The following is a 25727-nucleotide window of genomic DNA, read 5'->3' on the forward strand; positions in this document are numbered from 1 at the left end:
GGCTGGAACACCACTGCAGCAAACGGAGCGAGAAGATGATCAGGATTCAGAGAATTTGCACCCAAAATGTATGAAAAAGTGGGTGTAGGTCAATAAAAAGATGGTGGATCTGGATGGAGGATGGTCCCAGCACGCCAACATTTTTCTATCCACCTATCTCATGCTGTCACAACCTGGCGGTATAATTTTTTGTAGGTTTTTATTCCGATTATGATAAGAAGAGCTACCTCAGTCCTTACTTTGCTTGCAGGTTACTCTCTTTAAGTCAACAGAGGACACAGACAGGCAGGAGACCATTCCCCTTTCACTCAGCAGTATTTTAGTGGTGATTTATTTTTGTTCTGGGATCCCTTTTGGAGGTCTTATCCAAAAGGTGTTGGGCAAGATCCTTTCTTCAGACAGGCTCTCGCAATTTTCCATTTTTATACATATTTCAACAGGCCACTACAACTGTTGGAAGACAGCCATTTGGCCAAAATGGGGAGCGGACGAGTCCTGGTGCGGGTTTGACTCAAAAAGGTGGGTATGAGAATGCCTCAGGGGACATATAAAAAAAATTAAATCACTCCTTCACCTCTGAATCTCTGATTCAAACTCTCCGCGGCTGAAAATATGACTTCTTCTTTTGCGAAACACTTGTAGACACATCTCTCTGGGCCAAAAAGTGGATATTGCGGCAGCATCCCCAGGAGCAACAGGAACAAACTGCTGGCTCAGCAAGGCACGATCCCGCTCCCACCCTCAAAGCCAGGCAAAAGTTGAAGGGATTTTGGGGGTGTTTTGGTGGTGATTGCAGCCTCTCCTCTGCATATGGGGACCTCTGCACGCTTATTGCTTTCAGTGGGGTTTTCCTTGAGGGATCTCAAAGTGCTTTTCAAATGCGGATTCTTTTTAATTTTTTTTCCAAATTACAGAAGATGAAACTGAGATTAGGAAAGGCGTGGAGGCCTCATCCTTTGCTCAGGGATGTAGCAAAATCCCCCCTTTAACCACAGGGCCAAACACCACCCCATTATAAAGGATCTGGTCTAATGTCAGGGGAGCTGGGACAGACCCAGCTGTCCCGATTGGTAAAACTTTATAGAAATCTCTTGGGCAGCGCAGCTACGTTAAAACCTTGATACAAACCTAAATGACACCTCGTTTCTTATGAAACTCACTAGTAGACCCTTAAAGAGCTTGTTAGAGGAAAATGAGGCTTGGTCGGTGCTTTGGGCATACCTGCAGGCTTATCTTAATGAAGGCGAAACTTAATGAAGCCATTAAATCTTCTGTTAATAAAATTTCTAAAGTTTTCTCTTTTCTACCTTTTGTCATCTTTTCATGATGCTTTTAGGAACCCAGATCTCCCAAGTACCCCATGGGAAGCTAAAATCAGCCAAGGGTGGGATGGGAAAGCATCAGAGCAAGGGGACCACCATGCCTTAAAACGCCCATCAGTGGTGGGGGCTTGGGGGGATTCGCGCCCACCCTGTGACGGAGGGAAGGAAAACAGGGAGGGAAACACCTTGCAGAGGGTGTGTGGGTGCCCCCCTGCCTCGTCCCCCCTCCCCAAATCCCCATCCCGTGCAGCAAGCTGCATCACCGGCACCAAGAGCTTCCCCTCCACCCGGGGCTGAGGGACCCAGGCGTCCTGCCGGGGCCCGCCCCTCCCCGCCCTCCTCCTCCTCCTCCTCCTCCTCCTCCTCCTCCTCCTCCCGGGGCTATATAGGGATGCTCGCCGGGTGACTCTCCCACTCGCCAGCTGTACTGGGGCTGCGGAGCCGGGGTCCCTTCTCCATCCCATGGCCCTGGCTGGGACCTGACAGCCCCTCCGCAATGAAGACCATCATCGCTGCCTACTCCGGGGTGCTGCGAGGTACCGGGGGGTGGGTAGAGGCGGGTCCCGGCACCGGGAGGATGCTCCGCTGGGGGAGCAGCATCCCGGCGGTACAAGGTGCAGAGCGGGGTGGAAGCCGCACCGAAACGCTCAGCTTTATTTATTATATTGCCTTTCTTCTTCCTGCTTGCAGGAGTGGTTGATTAAGAGGGGGAAGGACCGGGGGGAAGCAGTATGCAATGGCGGGGAGGCTGGCTGCAGCTTCTCTTAGGGGTGAGGATTACAGCTCTCTGTGCAAGGCTTTTGCTTTTTAGCGAGCTGAGAGGGTCGAGCTGCTTTCCTGAAGCTGTTGCAAAGGGCTGTGGTTTATCTAAGCAAGTTTGCCCCCTGGCAAAATGTGGGCGTGTGGCTTTTGCTTAAAAATGAGCCACTTGCGACTTTTTATTTTCCCCTTGCGATAGTAGGAAGGAAAGCATAGTAGTTTCATCAACGCTGCATGGCTGGTACGATTCCCTGTTTGCAGCCCTGTGTTGTAATACTGTGTTCCCCACACCTACATCAACAGGGGTGGGGGGAAAGCGTTGCTATTTATTGTCGCTTTGTAACGGGGTGTCGAAGACTCAATATGAAAGCAAGGCTTTATGTTAGGAAGTACAGTGGAGAGTTTGCTTTTGCAACCTTCCGTGCTGCTCAGTCACTTCCTCGGTGAGAGGAGCAGGTTGGGTGTCAGCGGCTGACTCCCATCATGGGCAGAGCTGCTACAGACACAGAACGCTTCCTGCTGCAGGCTGAAACACGTAGGCTAAAGATGTTGGAAAGACAATATGGGGAATCCTGAACTGTGAGCTCCCTTGCGTGCTTCTAAAGCAGCTCTAGGGATCTCAGAGGAATACATTCAGCAAGCATAAATATTTGCTTGGTAGAGCCTTGTACCCTTCCTGCAAGGGGGGCTCATCTAGAGAAGTGTCAGGACTTGCAAATCGTGGGGGTTTTGCAGGAAAGTGCACTTGGACAGCAATTTACCCTTTGTGAAGGTTCCTTAAGTGATTGCTCTGGGTTGCAAAAGGCTTCTGCCCTGAAAAAGCAAACTGATAATTCCTCCTGGGATGAAGAGACCTGTGAAATGGCTTGTTGATTAAGTAAATTTTTAGCAGAGCTAAGAGAGACCTGAACCTTGCGCATTAACCCCTAAGCTCTTGCTTTTGCACCGTGGCCTGCCCAGACCTGCATGTAGAGCTGCTGGTGCTCATCTACATCGGAGATGTGGCACCCACTGATATCAGATGGGTCTGTAGGACCAGTTGTGAGCCAGATGGGGGGAAGGTCTGCATGCATTTCCCATGCTCAGCTCTGGTCCTTAATGTAACTTAGCTTGCTTATACAACTAACAAGGTGCCAAGTGATGTTTTGAGTTGAGATTGGTCATTTGACTTAACAGAATGTGAACTGTTACATCGAGAGTTAACTGCAAACCAAGTACAGAGAATAAATCATTCAGGAGACCTATAAAATATGTAGAGCTGACCCAAGACCTCAGTGGCCACCTTGTTGGTGCTGGCAAGTTAGTGATGAATCTAGGACACGTGCATAATTCAAAATGGAGTGTGGTTTAGGGACAGTGATTGGCCTCATCTCTAGATAATCCTGCTTAGTGATGGAAAGCTGTCTTAACTCTCCTCAGGTCAGTTTTCCCTCTGAGGCACCTCGTGGGGGTCCTGCAGTGATATTTGTGTTTCCTTACTCATTTCTTCATGTGCTTCTCCCTGGGAAGACGGGAGATGTTGCCTTGGCGACTGCAGCATCCACCAACGCAACCCCTTGCCAGTTCTGTAGCCTGCCATGGGCAACAAAATGCAGGACCAGCTTCAAAGCCTGCCTGTTCAAAGCAAAAGCCAGGTGCCTGCCAGAGGAGCTCAGATTCAGGCTGGGCTGTGGGGACGATGACGTGGGACCCTGCAGATCAAAGATCAGAGGAGGCGACGTGGTGCAGTGGTTCATGCACAGGACCTCATGTGCTGCTTGATCATGTTAGATAACTTCCCCTGCTACAGAGGGGATTTAAAGCAAACCCTCTAGACTTTTTTCTACCTTCCTGAGCGTCTTTTCGAAGTATCTTGTCTGTGCAATGGGCTGACTCTTGTGGGGTGAGAGTCTGAATGGCTCAGACTGTCCTTCAGTCTCCAGTTGTCTTGTTTCCCTGGCATCTGGCTTTGTCCCAGTGCTTGTGAATTTGGCTGAAAGTCTGATCCTATTTAAAAGCAAGCCAAAAAAACAGGTGTGGGCATCTACCTCTCTATCCATCCCTGTGTGTATGCAGGGGAGCTTCCTTGGGCACCAACCCAGTATTGCAAAGATCAGAGCAGAACTTGGACCAGTGCCTAGTGTTGGATGATGCTTTGAGACATGTTGGGTGGGAGGGGTTGTCATCTCCTCATCTTGACCTGTCTCACTTTGGCCACAGGCTGTCCAGCCACTCTCCTCGTGTTTGGTAGAGCGGCAAGAAGGTGCCCCACTCTCCCGAGGAATGATGCTAGTGTGGCCAGAGCATTTAAGGGCTGTCATTTGCTGAAGTGTCTTTTCTCATCTCATTGAATCTTACAGAAGCTCCTTTTCTGCTTCGTTTTGGCTGGACTGTGGCTAAAAGCTTTAGGCAGTATTGAACTTCTGCAATGTGGAACAAAATTGTGGACTAGTTTGGGGTGAGGAAGATGATTTCACTCAGCTTTACCTTGGAGCTAATATTGTGCTGCACCTGAGGTTTGACAGACCCCATTTGTGCTTTGGGAAGGACCCGGGGGGTCCTGTGCTGGGGGCACAGCATCGTTGCTAGCTGTGTCTCCTCTTGACAGGACTGCCTGGGAGGTATAGGCCTGGACTTGCTTAAGACTGAGCCCTTCTTCTAGAGCTCCTACACCCCTCCTCTGGGCACACTGAGATGTAGTAGGATGGTTCCCTTTCTCTTGTCCAGAGCTATTAAGTCCTGCTGACTTAAATCCAAAATTGTTGACTGGTCTAGGGTGGCATGGACTACCCTCGTGGTTACCTCACTTCAACCCGCATACAGCTGTAACTGTCAGGACAGAAGGCCAAATTCAGTGCTGCAAGTAAATGCAGATCTACCATGAGATAAATATCATAATAAATTTGTTTGTTTGCTATGCAGAATCCCAGCTCCTTTCTAATGGGCCTGAAATAAATGTTGTCATATGTCCCTGTTAACTATGTTGTTGACCTCCAGTAGTAGGCATTCTTAACTGCAGCTCATATGGGATTATTAAGTAGCCTCCTGGGGCATAAGCAAACTGCTATACAGCTGTGTACAGGGCAGGATAGCTACACCCCATGCTGGTAATTTGTTATTCTCTAACAAATTATTCACTATCTAGTACCACTAAGAACAAAGCTGGAAGTGGAGAGAGCTTGTGCACTGCAGCTGGGGCAACTGAGTCAAACTAGACACAGAAAAACTTGCGTTGCTCGAGGGGCTTTGCAGATGCTACGTTTAATGTAGCAGCTTGCTGGCTAGGCTCATGCTCTTGGGTGGGAGGCTGGGTCCCCACAGGTATCCCAGTATCAGTCTGTTTAGTCTAGTTTTGTTACGCCTCCAATATCAGCTGCTTTGTCGAATGTGTACCTTGAAATGTCCCCTTGCACCTTACCCTTTGGAAGGGCTCACCTATACTACACCTATTTTGGTTTTTCGTCTAAACAAGATGTGTGATGCAGTAGAATTCCTGGTTAAATATTAATATGCTAATTGCCTTGAAAAGGTGGCAGGTGAAGCTTGGCTTTAACAAGCTTTCAGTGTATTTTTAACTATCTGTAACACTTGTACTTCCTCTCGGTTGATTTATTTGACTGCTTTTTAATTAAGTGCTGTGGACTGGGTTTTCTGGTGTCTGGATGTAAAGTCCTGTTTACTTCCTCTCCTGGGACCTTTGGGTCTGCCTCCCTGTGTAGGTAAATCATGGTGTTTGACTACTTTATCTGAAATAAGCTGTGCTGGAAGCACACCGGGTGCTGTCCCTAGCTGAGTCTCCGTTGCAGGTGTGAGTCAGAAGCTTGGTCAAAAACCCCTCATTGACTCCAGGATTTCCTTGGTAGCATCTCTTGTGCTTGACTCTCATGGCTGCTGGAATTAAATGAGTGTACTAAGCCCATCACCAGTTGGGGGACAACTCACTAATGTCACTGAGCTTCCTTGGAAGGCTCAGATGGCTGCTGTCACAGAGCAGCAGTGAGGTCTCCTGGAGAAGTCCCTCTCTCTCATGGCCAACGCCAGGCCCCGAGGGAACGGCAGGGAGATGTGCCAGGGGAGGGTGAGGCTGGGCATTAAGGAAAGGCTCTTCCCCCAGAGGGTGGTGGAGCCCTGGCACAGCCTCACCAGGGAGGCATCACGGCACCAGCCTGGCAATATTCCAGAAGCACTTGGCCAAGTCCCTCGGAGACCTGGTGTGAATTTGGGGTGTCCTGTGCAGGGACGGGAGCTGGGCTTGATGGTCCTTGTGGGTCCCTCCCAGCTCAGGGCATTCTGTGATTCTTTATTTTGGCAAGTTGCATCCTTGAGAGCCGTGCCTGGCTTAGTGCGGGCAGTATCACATCAGTACGACGGGGCACGAGCTGCAGTGTGAGTTGAGGGGCTCATGATCTCATCTGAGCCCAGGAAAGCTGCTGCTAAGATCTCTGCTGTGTAGACGTGGGTTGCTAAGGCTGTGACTCCAAACAGCCAGGCTGTCCAGTTCTGGAAAAGGTACCCTGGAAAACAGAGCAACTAGAAAACACTCCAGGGGCTGTGCTGGCCACCCAGCACATGACAAGCAACTGTCTTCTGCAGGAGAAGTTGGAGGTCTGTGTTTCTCCAGAATTTAAAACGTTCCCTTGAGAAAAGACTGATACAAATGGATACCAAAGGCTTGGGTTATACAGCATCTTTTGCCTCAAAGTTAATCATAGGTATGTCGAATGGGCCTTATTAAACTTGGTTATTAGGTTAATGTATTCCCTGAAAGTTAGAAATTGCCTTTCCTATGCTTAATTCTCCTTTGGGATCTTTAATATGTGAACAGTGCTTGGTGTGGGCCCACAGGTGACCCCTTAAAAGGCAGGGTTTTCTTTAAAGAACAGAACCCAGGTATCAGTGTCCAGTTATTCTGCTGTGGCTGTGTCCTAGAAAAACACACATCTGTTGACTTGTCAAAGCTCCTTCTGCTCTGTCACCAGTAACCAGCCTTGCCCTCCAGAGCATAGAGGGTCTTCCCTAAAATGCCTCCTGGCTGCTGAAGCTCTGCTGCTGAAGGAGAACAGAGGTGAGGCTTGCATGGAGGGTTGAATACACAAACAGTTAAGTCTGACATGTTGAACAGCAAGCTCAGGACTGGCTGGAAATGGCTGTCTCAGACCCAGTGCATCAACTGCAGGCTCAGCAATCAGATTTTAGTGCTATCTGGAGCGTGCAGGTGGTTGGCGCAAAGGTAGGCCATGCACAGGCAGCTGTGTTTGCCAGGTGACACCTCCGCCCATTCCCACAGCCCTTCCCATTGCCACTGGACTACTTTTATGTCCTTAACTGGGAATGAAATGTTAATATTATTCAGCCCATGGTAACTACTGGCTCTTCTGGTGTTGGGAATCTTGATCTGTGAAGGATGTTCTTGCTTTCAGCAAATAACTGACCCAGGACACCACTTGTCCAAGGGCAGGTGCTCGGAGCTGTCTGCCAAACCTGTGCCTTCCCTCTGTCTGCAATAGTTGAACGCTGCTACAAAAAGCTTAATGCGGTTCAGGAAGCAAATTGACAGGTTGACTTATGCTATCCAATACTGCTCTATTTACAGGGCTAGCAATGCCTACAATTTGTTAAAGCATCTAGAAAATGCTGAAGAACAAATTCTCATCTAGAGGGATAAACAGTTGTTCTTTGGTGGAGAGGGTAGGAATTTCGCTGATCCAAGGCTGGAGTGTTGGATTCATCAATCCAAAGACGTTTTGGTAGCATAACTACAGGTGCTGGAAGGATAAATTACATGGGGCTGGGCTTTTATTGTGGATCACAAATAAACTCTTAAGACTTTTGGCTTATTTTGAGGGCATAGAGATATGGCCAGTGACACCAGTATTGCTAAAAGCTTCCTTCAACTGGTGTCTAGCAGTCCTCAGGCCATGTGAGGTCTGTCCACGTGCGATTTTGTAAACCAGGTTTTTGGGACAGCAAGTTGCTAGAGCTGCAGTGGAGGCTGCCCCCAGGCTGTGGTGCCTCAGCAGGAACAGCAGATTTCTCTTACCCTTGGGCAGGTGACTCAGAGTCTTTAAAAAATGGTGTAGAGTTTATCACCCCACATCTGGCTATTTACTGTCAAATGTGAAGAACTGCAGCACAGGATTTCTGAGTCTTCCTGCACAGGCACTCTAGTGCTGCAAATCAGTGGTGGTTTAACTCATCAGCAAGTTGCCCTGTTTCACCTCAGAAACTGGAGAGACACTGACAGTATTAAGAGTGAATATGGCAAGTACCATGTTACCTCACAAAGACTTGTCTTCAGCTTGACCTGCTGCCTCAGCCTGGGTTAGTGCTGTAGGTTTCGGTTTACTGGCAGTTGCAGTGACATGATCTATCCTTGACCAAAACTTGGTTTGCTTGGAGTAGTTAAAGCCCAGCCAGTTCAAGGATTGTTCATTCAACATAGACCAAGCAGAGCCAAGGGCCTAGGCTGGGTGAGTTGGCTCTAGGTTTAGGTGGCAGGGTCTGGCGTGGCTCTTGGCTGTTATCCTTTACTAGCAGAAATGCTCAGCAAGGCACGTAGCTGTCAATCCTAGGGCCCATGTGCAGGCTTAACATTAAATGGCATTTAAGAGGGGCAGCAAAGAAGCTGCGAAACTAGTAAACAGTTCTTCAGGTGCAGCTACTGTGCCTTAATCCTATTGCCTAGACTATCAGCAAGGGCAACGGGTAGCAGAGATTGCAGAAATGCTTTGCATATTTAAAGGATGCATTAGTGAAACCTGATTTGTGGAAACTACCAAAACTCTAGTGCCTGCCCGTATCTAGAGAAAAGGCTTTTCTCCACCAGACTTTGATTTAACTCTGCGTGAGCGTTTGCTAAGGTATCGCCACTAGCAGAGTCACGCCTCGTCAGCAACAGCAAGGGTTGAACCCATTCAATACAATAGCTGCTTAGCAGCATCACATCCCTTCTAATAACAGGCTGATCCCTAAACAGAAAAGGAAATATGTAAACACGCCTCCTGGCTTGTTTAGAGGCCAGTAGCTTGGTTTGTGTTTTAGCCAGTTATTGTGGTGCTTGTGGAGTAAAGTAATGAAGAGAAGGGAAGGAAAACACACTTGCAGGTGCTGCTTTCTCGAGGTGGCTGAGCATACCAGCAAATGCTGCAGTAGGTGGTTCCTCATATAGAAATCAAGTCTTTCACTTCAGTATTTTACTTGGGTGTCTCACACTTGAATAGCTTAAGCTTCTAAGAGTGGCTTTCAACTCCTTCCTCATTTACTGTTTTAGAAATGTTGTGATAGTTTTCCTTACCCTTGGAGCTGTGCATCCCTGGGGTTGTGGGTTGAGGTGTTGCTCTACCAGCCCTTAGGCTGAGCTGTGTAAGGCTGGAGCGCAGAACTTCCCTTGAACATGCATGTGGGAGCTGTGCAATGGTCCTGGTGAAGGGTGGGTGGGCACCCTGGAGTTCAGAGCACAGCCTGGTATGGGCTTGCCTGTGTTTGGGAAAGCTGGTCATTACGGTGAACTCATGGGTTTTCCTTTTATTGAAGACCAGGTCTAGGAATGGGCGGTTTGAAGCAAGCGGGGGGGTGTGTGTTAGGACGATGTCTTAATGTCCTCTGCACTTTACAGTCAAGTGAATAGAGGCTTGCTCACATGGGACCTGATGTTACCCATTAATCCCTTCTAGCAACCCCAAAACACCTGGATGTTTGCAGATGGCAACCCTTCCCCTTCCAGGATGCCTAAACTCATGGGAAATACCAGCCTCTGACAAGCCTTGCTCTAAAAGCAAATGGTGTGAACACTCATGTTAAAACCCTGTATTTGAAAGGAAAATATTATCTTTGCTCAGTGCGCGAAGGTAACTTTACTACTTATTTTTCTGTAGGCACGGGATCGAGCATTCTTTCTGCTCTGCAGGATTTGTTCTGGCTATCTAAATCCAAAGTAGAGAAACAACTCCAGATCATCTCTGTGCTGCAATGGGTTCTCACTTTCCTTATCATGGGTAAGTAACACCTTTTGGCTAAAAGCAAAATAGTTTTTCTCCATTCTGGAAGACTTCTAATGCAAAATGGTTGGACGTGGTGATCTTGGAGGTCTTTTCCAACCTTAACAATTCTATCTTATGAAGAATGTTAACTTTATATAGTCATTAGTTACTGGCTGTGCACTGCAGCAGGACAGTTCCCGGGGTGTGGGGTTACCGTAAAGCACGCTTGCATACTTTGATATTTTGGCAATAAATGACTTTTGCTTGGCTCTGGGAAAACGTAAGATATATGGAAAGACCTCCTGATCTCATGTCTGTGTCTACCATACAAATCAGACTGAAGCAACTGAAAATCTCTTACCCCACTCACTCATGGGAACGTTCACAGAAGAAATTTCTTACAAGTAACTGATGCAACTGGCAGCAACAGGAGTGCCTTCCTCTCAGTCCCCCTCCAGGAGGTGCCAGAGATGGGCAAGAAGACCAGTAAAATAATAAAGACTATATTTGTCTCTGGGTACTTCTGTTATGTGAAGCTTCAGGCTGCTCTGCTCCATAGTATTGTTGACAATGAAACTGGAGAAAGAGACCGATTTACAGTCAGTTGAGCAATTCTTGCTGTTTCTTCCCAGTTTATTTTGTGCTGGAATGGCAACACCATGTGTGGGTGGGATCTCTGGCACCTGGGTGGGATGGCTGGGTGTAGAGCTGCTGTAATGTGTGGAAGATTTGTGTAACTGGAAGAAACACCCTTGGTGTGGGCTGCAAAGTAATCTTTGAAGCTCATAAAGTCTTGCTCTTGCCTGGTGAAGCACCTGCCCTACCTGGAAATATTCTAGAAGAGAGACTTGGAGGAACCATGAAGGGGAGGTTGAGGTACTTCAAAGCAGGTAGCTTTAGAGGAAGCTGTCTCAGTCCTACATAAGGGGTTTTTAGTTAAATCCGATTTGACCGAGGATTAATGACATCAGATTGAGACTAAGACTTCAGTATAGAAGGGTCAAAAGGCAAGGGGCTCTTAATGCAAGTGTAAATGCAGACCAAAACCTGATGCAACCTTGTTTTCTTCTCTTTCCTGGACCTACCCAGGTGTTGCTTGTACTTTAATCCTCATGTACATACTGTGCACAGATTGCTGGGCGATTGCTGCTCTATATTTAGCCTGGCTGGTATTTGACTGGAATACACCAAAGAAAGGTAAATATTGCAGAATAGATCCTTGCTGTTTAAGTGTCCCTGCCCTCATATTTGGGCAAAGAAGCACTTCCTTATAACGGGCAACTTCCCTTCTTAGTGGGACTTGGCTGAATCACTGACCAAAGGCATTATTCAGTGAAGCAAATGCCAGCCCTCGGCATTAGCAGTAACTGCAGGTTTCATTGATGCTGACGGCAATATAAAATAACATTCCCTAATATCATGCCGTAGCTGTCTTTTAGCAACCTATTTATAAGGCTTAGTTTCTTTCCGTAGGCCAGAAAGATCTACGTAAAGATTCAAGATCTTGCTGTCCTCTCCAGCTCTTGCAAGGTTCTCATTCTGGTGTGGCTCCCTTATAGGATCAGTGCTGCTGCAAATAAAGCAGAAAACTTTATTTCAGAGAACACCCTGTAGAAACCAGCTCTGAAAACCCACTACAGCAGGGGCAGCAAGCTTTGATGGCAGCTCCTTTCATAGCCCAATTAGCACAATTCTCCCTTGCTTCAAGACCAACTGAAATAACCCAGGGTCTTGGCCTTTCCCAAAGGATGAGTCTGAGGTTAACACTGAGGTGTTTCTAACTTGAGTTGTCCATTGCCCAGCTACAATGGATTATCAAGCCAGCTCCTACCCTGAACTTGTAATCAGGCCTTAATTAGCTTGAAGTACCCTGAAGTCCTGAGCATGGATGGTTTCACCTGATTTTAGTGAAAGATGCAGGTGGCCCATGTAGAGGAATGAAATTGTTGGTTTCTCTACTGAGACAGAAAACTATCTGGAGTCCTTTAGGCTTCTTGGTGGGCACTTGTGTGGAAAGAGCTTTGAAAACATGATTCTCCTTTTCTCTTCAGGTGGAAGAAGATCCCAGTGGGTGAGAAACTGGGCTATATGGAGGTACTTCAGGGATTATTTTCCAATTAGAGTAAGTAACAGTTTAACTCTGTGCACTGGGCTTAACAGTTTTAGACTGACTTGTAATGACCCCAGTGGAGATGATGTTCTACCTACACCAATTTATCCATGACACTGAACTGCAAGCCGGACATGGCCATACCATTGCCATACTACTGCCTGGAGCAGCTGTGGTTATAAAAATCTGAAATGCATCACCAGTGATGGTATCACGATTTGCAGAAGCTGCTGCTCCTGATGGTCTTATCACCAGATGACTTGAGGCAACCTGCTTTGGAGCAGTAAGGCTCCCCGTTCATCTCTCCAACTTCTCTTCTGTGCTGCAGCAGTCCAGTGTTGTGCCTAGCCCTACCTCTGTTTCTTCTTGCAAATCTAGCTCAGTTTTGGTCTGTTTTCCAGTTACATCCTAAGGCAGCAGTGTATTGGGTAATAATTCCCTGCTAGTTCAGGCACGCTGCAAAGGACGGGGCTGCCAGTCTGCTCTGGGGACTGCAGAATTAGCTGAAGGACTTGGAAGGGAGCAGGGGCCAAATTCAGCTAGGAGGGAACTCGATCCTCTTTGGAAGGACACACAGCTGAGAGGACTATTATGTAAGAGTGTTGGCAAGTTTCATTCAGCCTAAGTAAAAGGGAGGGACCTTGCCATGGCTTTTGATGAACCACCCTGCCCTACCCTCAGAAGGCAGTAGGGAATCTAATTGCAGTAGGAAGCCAAAGTGGCATAGGCTGGATTCCTCCTTTGCAAAGTCACTTGAACTCTCAGGGTGCCTGAACGTGCTGCTGGTGGACACTCCGGCTACAATCTTGCTGCTATTAACAGGTAATTCTTGGCAAATGCAGGTACATGGAAGAATGCCCTACAACTGCACAGGCTGCAAGTGGCTGGTCAAGCCAGGTTTCAGAGCTAACGGGGAGCAGAGCATGCTCTGGTATTAGAGTCTCCAGTGTGTTGTCCTCTAAAACCAAGTCCTCAGTACTGCAACAAACCCCACCTTCTCGATATTGCTGAAGGTTAAAATGGGTTAGTTTCTTCTGGGGACTTGATTCAAGAAGGTCACGAGTAATGGCCAGTTCCCCTTCAGCTCTCCTTTGAGGGCATATTTAGCTCCCATCTTCACAAAAACATGCTCCACACCAGCCATGCGGGTCAGACCCAATGTAGATATTAGAAGCTTGTCAGACAGGTGGGTTGTTCAAGTAGGTTTAGAGGTGAGATTGGGTAGATAAACCGAACTCTGCTGTTCTGAGTAAATACTTGCTAGTTCCTGCTAAGTCCATGTGCAAGAACACCTTATGGCTGTAATTCCTTTTGTCACTGCAGGTGTAGGGTTGTGCAGGGTTTACAGAGCCCGTTGGTAAGTGGTATGCAAAGGGCAGCACATGAGAATTGACACTGGGATAACTCCTGCACCTGCTATGGGGGAAATACCTGTTGGCTGTGTGTCTGTTAAAACCTGCTACAAGAATCGTGGGGCTGTGAAGTGGTAGAGGCGGTTGTCTGCAATTATGGGCATGAATATTACCTCTTATAAGGAGTGGTACCAACTACCAGAACAGCTTGGGCTTGAACTTGCTAAGAGCATGGCAACCCTTTGGACAAACTATTTAGCTAGACTGGTCTAGAGGTGGCCACTTTTTTGCATCCTCTGTCTGCAAAATCCACCTTGACTGGATCCTGAACTGTCTGTGCAATGGCTTAGCAGAGCTTGGTTTGTCTCCCTGGCTTATGGTTTGTTGGGGTGTCGTCTCCTGCACCTCATCCTGTGCCATGAGCCCACTGAGCACCGTAAGGGCAGGTCACACCAGTGACAATCTCACCAGCAGCACTTGTAATGCTAAACTCAGCTTTTGCAAGCTGTGCACAGAAGCTGTGCAGGCTGCATCCATATCACACAGGTACCACCTGCATTAGGATATTAGCTCAGATTTTACTCCTATTCCAGGAAATAAATAGGAAGCAGTTTTGCAGATTTTTCCCAAAACCCTAGGATACCTCCCCAGGAATGGGGACCCAACTCCCAGAGCACTTAAAACTTGTGAAGGGAGAGGCCTTTTAGTATAACGTCCTCAGTGGCTGCAGATCTGAAGGCCAGGGTTTCCTGGCTGGTGTGCTCAGTCTTGAGGACGCAGGCTGGATCTGGCCAGACTGAAAAGCCACCAGTACCTACCTCTGACAAAGCTGTATGCTAGAACTTGTGGCTAAGTCTGCTGCATCCCTCCACAGCTCTGCCTGCCAGCATCAGGCTTCCTTTCTCAGAGCAGCAGCACGAGAGGCAGGCTCTGCTCTGATATTTATGCTGATGAGGCTTGGTCTCCACCTGAGTCAGCAGTGCCTCCCATCCTGGAACACCAGTAGGACTATTGTACCTGTACCTAGAGATACCAGGTCATGTTTTGTAATACCAGGTGGATTTGGGAACCAGCCTGGATCTGGTTCAATATCTCAGCATGAGCAGAGGTTGCTTGCATTCATATGCAGCTGCTCTGACAGTAATAAGCTATTTTAGGGCACTAGAAGCTTAAGTTTGTCTGCTGCTTAGTGACTGGCCTTGCCAGTAGTGCTTTAAGCTAAGCAGTGCATGAAGCAGCTGAGGAAGCTTCCAGTGAGTTAAATCCTGGTGCTGAACTGCCAAGTAAGGCCTGAGCTTTTGCAGGTGTGAGCGTGGTGCTGTGTGCCTGGCTGGACTCAACCCTGCTGCTGCAGAGGCAGGCAAGGTCCCAGCAGCCTTCTGAGCACATCCTGCTGATCTGAGGCTGTCCTGAGGAGGTTTAGATGGGATATTAGGAAAATGTCTTCCCTGCAAGAGCGGTCAGGCCCTGGCACAGGCTGCCCAGAGAGGTGGGGGAGTCATCGTCCCTGGGGGGGTTCAAACACCGTGTAGCCGTGGGACTTGGGGAGCATGGTTTAGGAGGCCTGGGGGTGTTGGGTCGGGGGTTGGACTTGATGATCCGAGAGGTCTTTTCCAATCTTAATGATTCTGTGATTCTATGTGGGGTGTACCAGAATCTAAGGAAGCCATCACCTGAGCATGTGAGCACAGCTACTGCTTACCTCCATAGGTAATAGCACTCTAGAGAGCAAGGACTGCAGACATTTGGCTCACCCTTGTCAAGCAGCGAACATCTCTGATGTGTGCAGTGAGACCTTCTCAGTCTCCTGCTGAGATGGGAGGGTCAGCAGTGTGCCAGAGCTGGGACTGTTGCAAGACAGTGACCTTTTATTGCAGCATTTGTCTTGCACTCTGTGGCTTGGCTGGCTTCCTGGTAAAGTCTCTCCTTAGCTGCTGTTGTTGTAGATGATTTACAGAATGGAAATGGTGGCTTTTTCCCATGTGTGATGTAGTGTAGTGGTAATACTGAGAGCCTGGAGGGGTCTTCAGGTCCTGGCCTGCATTGCTGGGAAGGTGAGAGAACTTCTTCCACAGTGCTGCTGGGCATGATGCGGCTAATTGCAATTGTTCAGTTGTTTTGCAGGCTTACGTGCTCACTACGGCTGCTTGGCTCTTGCAGGATGAGCTCTAATTTTCTGCTTGCTGCATGCTTCTGTGGTTGCTGTGCTGCTCAGCTTGCAGGTAGGCTGAGCAGCTGCCTAGACCCCTCACTTTCATCCTGCTCTCTGCTGGCTCCTGGTGCTGAGCAGCAGTGTCTCTGCAGTCCCATTTCTCCACACTTGAATGTGCTACTTACTCATCCTGTTACTACAAATAAAATTGGCTATACCGTTCTTTGGGCATATCTGGCACTGAAATATTAACACTAGGTTTTACTGTAATCGTGCTGCTTTACTGCTTCTGTAGGCAGGCTTAGATCTGTTTAAAGAAATGTCTCTTATTACTAGAGCAGATGGATGGACCTTTGCTCCGGCTGAAACAAGTTTGGTCTCAGACAGCAGCTAGGAACAGGCATGTTAGTGCAGTGGGGTGAAGGTCCAGCTTCAGTCCCAGCACTGTAATCATCCAGCTGGGATGAGGCAAGGACATGCTGCCCTTTTCTCATCATGGGAGCACTGAGGCTTCAGGGAGCTGAGGGCTGTGTGGGACTAGAAAAGACCTTGAAGGCAAAAGGAAAAACCTGCTGGAGGTTCAGAAGGTTTGGTTGTTCAGGAGGTTCAGTTGTAAAAGTGTTGTCAAATGACAGCTGCAGCAGTTCCTTAAACCAACCTGATAAGGCAGCGCAGCAGTGTTTGCTTGTCAGGGGAAAAGGTGTAAGAAAACACGTAGTGAGTGATCAGCCTCCTAAGGAAAAGCTTCAGCCTTGCTTGAGACTAGAAATAAGTGATCACAGCACTTGGAAAAAGTCCTGCTTCTAGATTAAATTTGTAGCAAGGTGTCTCTGCTCCCAAGTCACCAGTGACAGGACGAGAGGAACCGGCCCCAAGCTGCGTCAGGGGAGGTTTAGGTTGGAGATGAGGGAAAATGCCTTCCCTGCCAGAGCGGTCAGGCCCTGGCACAGGCTGCCCAGAGAGGTGGGGGAGTCACCGTCCCTGGGGGGGGTTCAACCACCGTGTAGCCGTGGGACTTGGGGCCATGGTTTAGGAGGCCTGGGGGTGTTGGGTTGGGGGTTGGCCTTGATGATCCGAGAGGTCTTTTCCAACCTTAATGAATCTATGATTCTATGATTTTAAATTTAGGCAGATGTGAAGGCTCTGCCTTTGGTGTTGGCAGATCAGCCCCCAGGCTGAGTTTATGCATTAGCAGGTCTAAGACCTGCACTGCTTGCAGATAAGTGCACCAACCTGTCTGATGGCTGGTGGTCTTTGGGTGCCCTGGCTTGACTTGGGTGGAGGAAGACATGTTCACCTTCTGTGAGCCCATATGTTGTAGGACAACATGTCAAGGGCAGTGGCAGCCTGCATGGGCAAACTGGGGAAAAGCACATATATATGAATGGCCAGGCTGACTCTCAGGCCTGTAAATCCCTGTTGTGAGCATTTGTTTCTCACTGAGTCTCCAGTGCTGCTCAGATATCCCCCGTCCTGCCTTGCCATGGGTGGGGTGTGCAGGTGAGTTGGTTCCCCGCATACCCCTTGCCTTGTTCCTGCGCTACTTGTGCAATGGTGTGGGAGAGCGTGGTGGGTATCACCAACCTCATGCCTCCATAACAGGAGGTCTTGGTAAGCAAACATAGAGCGATAAGGTGGTGGCTTGGCTGGGGCTCATACAAGGTATGCAAGTAATGGGCTCCACTGGGAACGGGGTGTCCTTGCACATGGTGGAGGGGCTGGAGCAGGGTGCTTGCCATGCTTGGCGGCAGCAGAACAGCATGTCTTCTGAATGAGAGCAGATTTGTGGCTCTGCCAAGCTCAGCTCACAAATGCCTCGTGTTCCAGAGCAACAAGGACGGGCTCTTTCAGCTGGCAACCTTTTAAAGCAGCTGTGCTTTGTGCAGGTGAAGGATGAGACTTGGAGCCTGGAGACCACCACCCTGCTCTGCCAAGAGCTCTAAGGAGGAGTGTTTGCCACTGGTCCAACCAAGCCACGTGTGTCTGCAGCCACCAGGCCTTGAGTCTCTCCTACAACTGAGCAAGTGCTGACAGATGGAGGGGTTGCTTACCATGTCATTGCTTTTTTTTCCCCCCCCCCTCCAGTCTTTTCTGGAGAGTGGTTTCCAGTCTTTCCTGGAGACCTACATGACCTCAGAGCTAGAGGAAAGTGTGGAGATGGGTAGTTGACATGCTTAACCTGCTACTGCTTCATGCCTGTATTGCAGCTGCTGTCTGAAATAGCTCAAGAGCTGTCGCCTCATCTAGGGACAGCGGTGGGAACGTGGGGAGGAGGGAATCAAATTTCTGGATGTGCTGCTTCAGTGTGTCGCAATGGCACTTCAGCTCCCAGTAGCGTGATTCAACAGAACGGGCTGGCTTGCTTGCTGCCAAAGAACACTCCTTGGCCAGGACAGCAGGGTATGTAGTGCTGATGTGACGTCTTGGAAATCTGCATTTTTTCCTATAGGAGCTGACACAGAGTGACCTTTGCAAATACAATTTGAAGGACAGGGTGCAGTTGTTTAGCACCTCATGCTCAAGGTGGAACTTGGGCTTGTAGGTCCTGTCCTGGTCTAAGAACCGCTGGGGTGTTGCAGGCAGCAAAAACTGGCACCATTGCAGCCTGAAAAGAATTACATTTGATCCCTGCTTCTGTAGGGGGATGCGGCAGTCCTGTTGTCTGCTTACTCAGACCACTGGTGTATTTCCAGGGGAAGATGTTCTGGTGCACAGGATGCTGCTCTTACTTAGAGTATCAAAAAACTCCTTTGGCAGTAGCAGTACCAGAGCGTTGTTTGTGCTGTGCATGGCTAAGACAGCTTTGGAGTGTCCATGCTGTGCAAACAGATAAGTAAACGGACAGGAACATTGCACAACCCCAAACCAATATGATCACTGCTCCTGGAGCATGTCCTGCAGAAATTGGAGCGCTGCTGTGGATGGCTTGAGGTGTTTTGTTGGCCCTTTGGCGTGTAGGCCAGAGCAAAACCTTTGAAAAGGAGGGATAGTTTCCAGTGGTAAGCCACCTTTCTGCACATCTTCCCTCTTGGAGGGTGGCCAGCAGGCATATTAAGTGGTTGGGTCTTTTTTTCAAGTATTAAGCAAACTTGCTTCTGTTATGGGACATTGATTTTTATTTTTCTTCCGCCCCTCATACTGGGATGTGAGCCACTAATGTGTTGAGAAAGGGCCTGGAAGGAGGCGTAGCTGTGGCTACAGGGCCATGAAGAACTGGGTTGGTTTGGGCAAGAGGCTTGCAAGAATGCCTTTGGGAGGAGTAGAGAAACAAAGGGCACAGGCTACTGCAACCCACACCTATTCCTGCTTGGATGACACTCTTCTTGTGTACAAGACCAGCTTGTCTATTCTGCTTGGGGAACTGAAGTCTAAGTGACTGCTCTTAATCCAGGACAGCCCATACCCTGGCTCATATTCTGCTCTCCCTGGTGGGAAGAGACAAAAGCTGGGGACTTAGAATTTTTCTCCATTTTTCCCTTATTGCCTGAAAATATCTGTCTTCATGTGAACTCACTCTTTTCTTTCCTAGCTGGTTAAAACCCACAATCTGCTGACCACCAGGAATTACATTTTTGGGTACCATCCACATGGCATCATGGGCTTAGGTGCCTTTTGCAACTTCAGCACAGAAGCCACAGGTGTCAGCCAGAAATTCCCTGGGATCCGACCATACCTTGCTACCCTGGCTGGGAACTTCAGGATGCCCATTTTGAGGGACTACTTAATGTCTGGCGGTAAGTGGAAGAGCACTTTGTTCCTCCTACTCATGCCCTTGCCTCTGAGCTGTCTTCTCCTCTTTCAAGTGAAAAGCTGTGGCAGAAGCTCATGTAACCACTTCTCTCTGGTAGCATCACACAAACATTGCTTTTGTATAGTTGTCTGGGAGGAAGCTGTGAATAAATGAGTAACTTGGGCTGTGGGGACTGCTGCTCCTCTGCATTCATCCTTACCTCAAGGATACTCTTGTTCAAAGGCACAGTAAAGATATCTGGCATCTGTAGTTGTAGGTGAGGAAGATGGAGACACGGGAACAAGTTGTCCTTGCTGTCATTAGGAGGTACTGGTAGACAGGGAAGTCACACTAGCTGAAAGCATAGTGTTCATTAGGCTTCAAAATGTGAATACTATGGCTAGCTCTGCCCCTGGGCTCATCACTGCATGAGCTGTCACACATCTAGGTCTTCAGGTGCCCTCTTCACCCAACCACACTTTTAGACACCTGCCAGGAGTGAAGAGCCTGGGGTATTGGATAGTTTCAGCTGTTCAGAAGAGCCCCTTCCCTGAAAAGATGGGTCACAGGGAGTAGGCAGTGATATGACACTAGTAGGTCTGTCCTAATGGATTCCAGTATTTTAACACTGGAGGGCTTGCAGGTTATGGCTGGGCAGAGGAAGCAGTGGCAGCCTCAAAGTGTTCTTGCAAGGTCTGAGTTTCCTTTTCAGAGTAAGGATGCCTGTTGATTAGGTAGAGATGAGGGAGTAATATCTAAAGACCACAAACGGAACAGTCCAGTACCCTCTTTGCTGTTCCTGGAACAATTCACCAGTGAATGACTTCAAAGCAAGTATCTTACTATAGTATTTTGGCTGAATTAACTCATGGCTGGAGAGAGAATAGGAGTAGCTGTTCTTGGCTCTGACTTGCTAGGTTTGACTGCTTCCAAGATTACTGCTTTAATTTGGTGAGGGAGGGAGAAGAAAACTAAGTGGATCTGGTGCAGAAAAGGTGTTTGTCCCTGCCTAGGAAGGGCATTATCTCAAGCTGGTTTCTAGCTTCCTGCACCAGATGGAAGTTACTGTGTGAAGTCCATAATTGCCATAATTTGGGAATTCCACAAAATAGCAGTGCATGAGAAGTTGGGATCTGCTTTCTAGTCTATCATGTCTGTAAACTTAGTTCATGTGCTGCTTAAGCTTCCACACAGCATAAGCATTTCTATACTTAAAAAAAAAAAACCAACCCAAACACGTTCAATCTGCTCAAGATGACTGGTAGACAAATCTCATGGCCAGCCAGAGCTGCTTCCCTCCTTTTTGGAAGGAAGGTGGGAGTAGATATTAGCAACATCATTGCGACAGGGCTGGCTTGCCTATCCCTGAGCATTACAGCTAAATCAGTGGGAAATTCTGCTTCCCTATACTTAGGATTTAAGCAAGACTGTCGGTGTTATCTCTTGGAGAAAGTTAGCTTTCTAAAAGCCGTAATTTGTCTTTGCTTTCCTATACTGTCGCTACAAAGGCTCTAATGTCACTTGGGGAGCGCTGATAGTTCCCTCCATCCTTTTGTTTTGTGGATGAACCACTTCAGATGGAATCAGAACAAATAGCACTGTACCAATACACGTACTTAGTTGGTTTACAACAAACTGTTGCATATTACAATGTGTTTATAGCCAGCTAGAGATAAGATCTACAGCAGGGATCCTCTAAGGTGTGAGGAGATGGCCAGAAAATCCTAAATGCTGTGTAAATGTGCTAAAGAGCGCAATTCAGCAATTGCCACTTGTCTGCAAGTCTCATCGTGTTTTCTGGAGGAAGGATTTCAGTGCTGAGCAATGTGAGCAATGGTAATCTCCTGCTAACAAGTATGAAGTGGCTGAACATAAAGCCCTGTTAGCCAGGGCTATCTAGTCAGAGTGAGCCTTAGTGTGGAGAATGGGAGAAGTATGAAGGCTTCTGGCTGTCCTATGGAGCAGTGAGGATAGCCTGAGCCTTTCAAAGGAAATGTGGTCAGAGAGCTGTGCTGAAATAAATAAATTTTTCATCTTCAAATCCAGCTGATCTGCCTCAAGTGGGGTCTGTTCCTCTGGTCTGGAGCTGGGATTAGGTGGTGACCTTGATACAGAGCAAGTCTGAAAGCTTGTGTGTGTATAATCCCACAGACCCATTCATCATTTAGTTCTTGGTTTAAGTGATGACTACTGTGAGATGTGCTGAATCAGCTTCTAAAATTAAATTGTGTAATATTGCCCTTCCTAGTGCAGTGACCTTAAGTACTCTACACAGCTCAGGCGTGTGTGGATGGGAATGTAAATGATGGCATCTCACATCTCCTTGGCTTATCCTGGCCAAAAATGTGAGGCATGAGCAAGCTCTGACAATAACTGTACAATAAAACCTTTAGTTTCAGGAGTATAGTGTCAAACTTCTTATCATTTTCAGAGCAATAGAGTAGAAATTAAAAGGTCCCTCTTTCCTTGAGCTGAATGGTAAGGTCCCTGGCTTGGGCCCCGATGCTTTAGGGCAGGGATTGCTTTGTAAAGCTGGTGTGCTAGGACTGGTAGTACAGTCCTGCCCCTTTTTTTTTTTTTTTTTTAACTAATCCATAAGAGATCTTCCTCTGGAAGTCTTGCCCATTTATTCTTTTTGTATCACTAAACCATCATCCTGGAGGAAGGCCTATTTCAATACTTAGTTTCGCTGAGGAACTGGTCAAATTCACTCTCATGCATCAAAATAACACAATTGCTTTGCTTCCCCTCAAAGGATAAAGCAGCTCCTCCTGCAACCTTTAACTGGAGGGAGGATGTCTTAAACTATTGCCTTTGGCACCACTAAGAGCAGAAGAAAATCTTTGCTGAAGTTTTTTGTGTTAAGGCAACTTTTTGACAGCTAGTGTTAGTGCAGTTTGTCTATGACCAAATTTAGAGCTGTCCAGGTCTATTAACTGCTTTTTTAGTTGAGAAACAAGTTGCCTGATAATATATATACAACCCTCTATGACCACAGGGAAGTTGGACAACTCAACCTGCAATCAAGGCATGAACTTCTTGCCATGACTGTGGCTGGTGTCTGCAGGATCATCCAGGCTATTCTTAATCTTGCAGCCTGACCCTTATGTCTGTCTCTTGGACATGCAGGTATATGTCCTGTGAACCGTGACAGCATAGACTACATCTTGTCCAAGAATGGCAGTGGCAATGCCATCATCATCGTGGTCGGAGGGGCAGCGGAGTCCCTGAACTGCACCCCAGGGAAAAACTCGGTGACGCTGAAAAACCGAAAAGGATTTGTGAAACTGGCTTTACGGCATGGGTAAGAGGCAACCTCAACGCTAGAGCAGTACTGCTAGCATATGAAAGGTGCTTTCATCCCCTGAAGCAGCTGATGGTTTGGATGGATTCTCCTTCCTGTAGTCCTGTTGTGTGGATGTATACCCAGAGCATCAGATACATGAGCCTGTTCTCTGTCCCTGAGCAGAGGACAGGGGTAAGAAGTTGCTTAAGGCAGCTGGAGGTTTCCAGGCAAAGGAGAAGCAGGTGCCAGTAACCTGCATGGGGGATCACCTATGCTGCCCCTGTGATCTCAAGCGATCCTGTGTATCTGAAATGGGATGTCCATCAAAAATCAGAGATGAAAGTGGAAGTATATTCAGTGCCTGGCTGTGTTTCACAGGCTCATTGCCAGTACAAGTCTCTTCTTGCATGCCTTAAAAGTGTCTCTACTATATCATGTCAAGTCTGGCTGACTTAGGTCAGTACCTCATGCTGCAAATAAGGCTCCGGCCAGTTAAATCTGCAAATATGCAGCCTGAAAGTGTACACAGCAATGAGTGTGGTGCTGTAGTATTAGTTGCAGATCAGAGGTGTGAGGTTCTAACACCTTTCCTTCTTTCTAGTGCGGACTTGGTTCCTGTCTATTCCTTTGGGGAGAATGAAGTGTATAAGCAGGTGATCTTTGAGGAGGGTTCCTGGGGAAGATGGGTTCAGAAGAAGTTTCAGAAGCACATTGGCTTTGCTCCGTGCATCTTTCATGGCCGTGGTCTCTTCTCCTCCAACACCTGGGGGTTGTTACCTTACCCCAAGCCCATCACTACTGTTGGTAAGGTCTTGGTATAAATATGCTATGTGCTTCTTTAGGTAGTAGCATGCCTGAGTCTGTGCCATACCCCCAATCTAGCTTGGTCTTGGAGTCTTGACTATAAAACTCTCTTCCCTTCTATATAAAACATTCCAGCACAACTGAGAATGAGCTGGAGCCTGCAAGCCTCCCATCATGCTCTACTTCCAGCTAGTTTTGCAAGTAAGCTCTTTTTTTGGGAGAAAAAAATTAATACGCTGTAGCTGCTGCCTTCTCTGGTATTGGATGGCTAAAGTCAGAAGCAGCCTGTCCCCTATACTCCTAGGACTGGCAGTGTGATGCTGTCTGATAGCTCTCTTAAAGCCAACCCTAAAATTTGCCTTTGAGTCTTCCAACCCAAAGCAGTAAGGCTTTGAGGGAGAGAAAAAAGTGCTGCTTTGCTTTTGTGGTATGTACAGGGGAATACATGAGCAGTGCAGGTTTTAGTCTTGGTTCCTGTTAATTGAGGAAGGATTTATCATTCTGCTGTAAACAGAAGCAAGTGGGACTTGCCAGCCACCTTATGCCAGCAGTGCAGAGCCTCCACTGCACTTGTGTAGCTAAAAATGCTACACTTGCCCTGGGTATTGCCACAAATGCGATGAGGGTCCTGGTAGTGGGGCAATTGTGCTTCGGAGCCTAGCAAAACTGGGAGGAGTTGAGCAAACCTCTGCTCTAATGGTGAGCTGTGCTGTGCCAGGGTGGATGTGCTGAAACACCATAGCTGTGGTCATAGAGGACAAATCTCCAGGCTGTGCAGGAGCGTTCAACCTAACATGTGGCTCTTCCCTTCTTTTTGTCAGTTGGGGAGCCCATCACCATCCCCAAAATTGATAATCCATCCCAGAGGGAAGTGGACTTCTACCACAGCATATATGTGGACTCCCTGATTAAACTCTTTGACAAATATAAGAGCAGATTTGGCCTGCCAGAGGCTGAGGTCTTGGAAGTCAACTGAAAGGACTGGCTCAGCAGCACCTCCTTCTCTCAGAATCAACGCATCTTCTCCAGGAGTCCAAGCTGTCATCGTGTACTTGAAAGCATGTGTGGGTGTATGTGTCTTTCAAAGAAAGTGTTTAAAGTATTGCTAGACCACTCTGAAAATAAAAAAAAAAAAAAGCCTTTACTTTGGATAAATCCCATATCAAACATCTTTCTCTCCAAAAAATGTCACAACTCCCTGTTGCTGTGAGGATTTGGATGGGGGAAATGGTTGCCTTTGTAATCTGCTATATAATGCTGTTGGATTGCCAGCAATGGATTAAAAACATTCCTACAGCTACTGTACCCACTAGCACAAGCTATTCTGGGAGTGTCGGATCCTTCTGGTTTTCAGTCAAAAAGCACCTGGTTGATTTGACTGGGATGGCAGTATTACAGGTGTGTTTTACCAGAGCCATGTTGAGACATGCTTACATAGCACTAGGGTATTCCTGCTTTGGAAAAGCCCCTTCCACAAGCACAAGCAGGCTGCCAAACCCTCTGATGTGGCACCTACTGTGGATGGTGCAGGAAACCAAAGGGTGTGAGTCTGGTGGACCTTAATCCATACAAGGTGATGGATACTTCGGTGGTTGTAATTTTACTGCTTGTATTTTTGAATGTCTGTTTAGAAGCAGGTCTGTCCCAGGTGCTGCTTGCACAGAGGCATGCAGCTGGAAATACGGGACTTCTTCATAGCCACAAAACTCCAAGGACAAGTTCTAGGAACAGTGGGATGATGCAATCTTGTGGCCCCAGTGTTGCAGACCCTTAGAGCAGCCTGTAGGGGTAAGTGCAGTGGGACTATTCATAGAAGTGTTTTGGATCCCAAAAGCGTTTGGGGAAAGCTAGGAGTAACTTCTGCCCAAAGATGGCTTTTAAATATTCTGTCCAGTGAATGTAAAGGAGTAGCCTTTTCATGCGTAGGATCTAAAGTGAGAGACTTAAAAGTGTTTATAAAATGTTTACGTGGATGTTAACACTGCTTGTAGTGAGATTTCTTCAGAGTACAAGTGTTTATGTATAAACGTGAAACTTTGCACTACTTGCATGTCTGACCTGCCTTTTCAACGGTTCAGTTGAGTGTATTTTGAGCTCCAAAATGTGCCTTTCTTCCATGCAAGAGGACAGTACTTCACATTCCTGGAATCTTGCCTCTATGAAATATGACAGATGAACATTTGTCTTTAGACTATTGTATTACAGAGTATCAATTTTTTGTACAAATTTCTAGAAATAAACTTGCGCAAAAATA

General features: G+C 47.5%; 1 protein-coding gene across 1 annotated transcript; it reads left to right on the forward strand.

The window, feature by feature from the left end:
* The first annotated feature begins 1694 nt into the window (after positions 1 to 1694).
* DGAT2 (diacylglycerol O-acyltransferase 2) lies at positions 1695 to 25727 on the forward strand. Its single transcript, XM_075112724.1, has 8 exons — positions 1695 to 1858; positions 9935 to 10054; positions 11129 to 11236; positions 12091 to 12161; positions 19183 to 19387; positions 22513 to 22687; positions 23271 to 23473; positions 24295 to 25727. The coding sequence occupies exons 1-8, from the start codon at positions 1819 to 1821 to the stop codon at positions 24447 to 24449; spliced, it is 1077 nt and encodes a 358-aa protein (XP_074968825.1). The 5' UTR covers positions 1695 to 1818; the 3' UTR covers positions 24450 to 25727.

Source organism: Phalacrocorax aristotelis, chromosome 1 (assembly GCF_949628215.1).
Source record: "Phalacrocorax aristotelis chromosome 1, bGulAri2.1, whole genome shotgun sequence".
Lineage (NCBI taxonomy): Eukaryota > Metazoa > Chordata > Aves > Suliformes > Phalacrocoracidae > Phalacrocorax > Phalacrocorax aristotelis.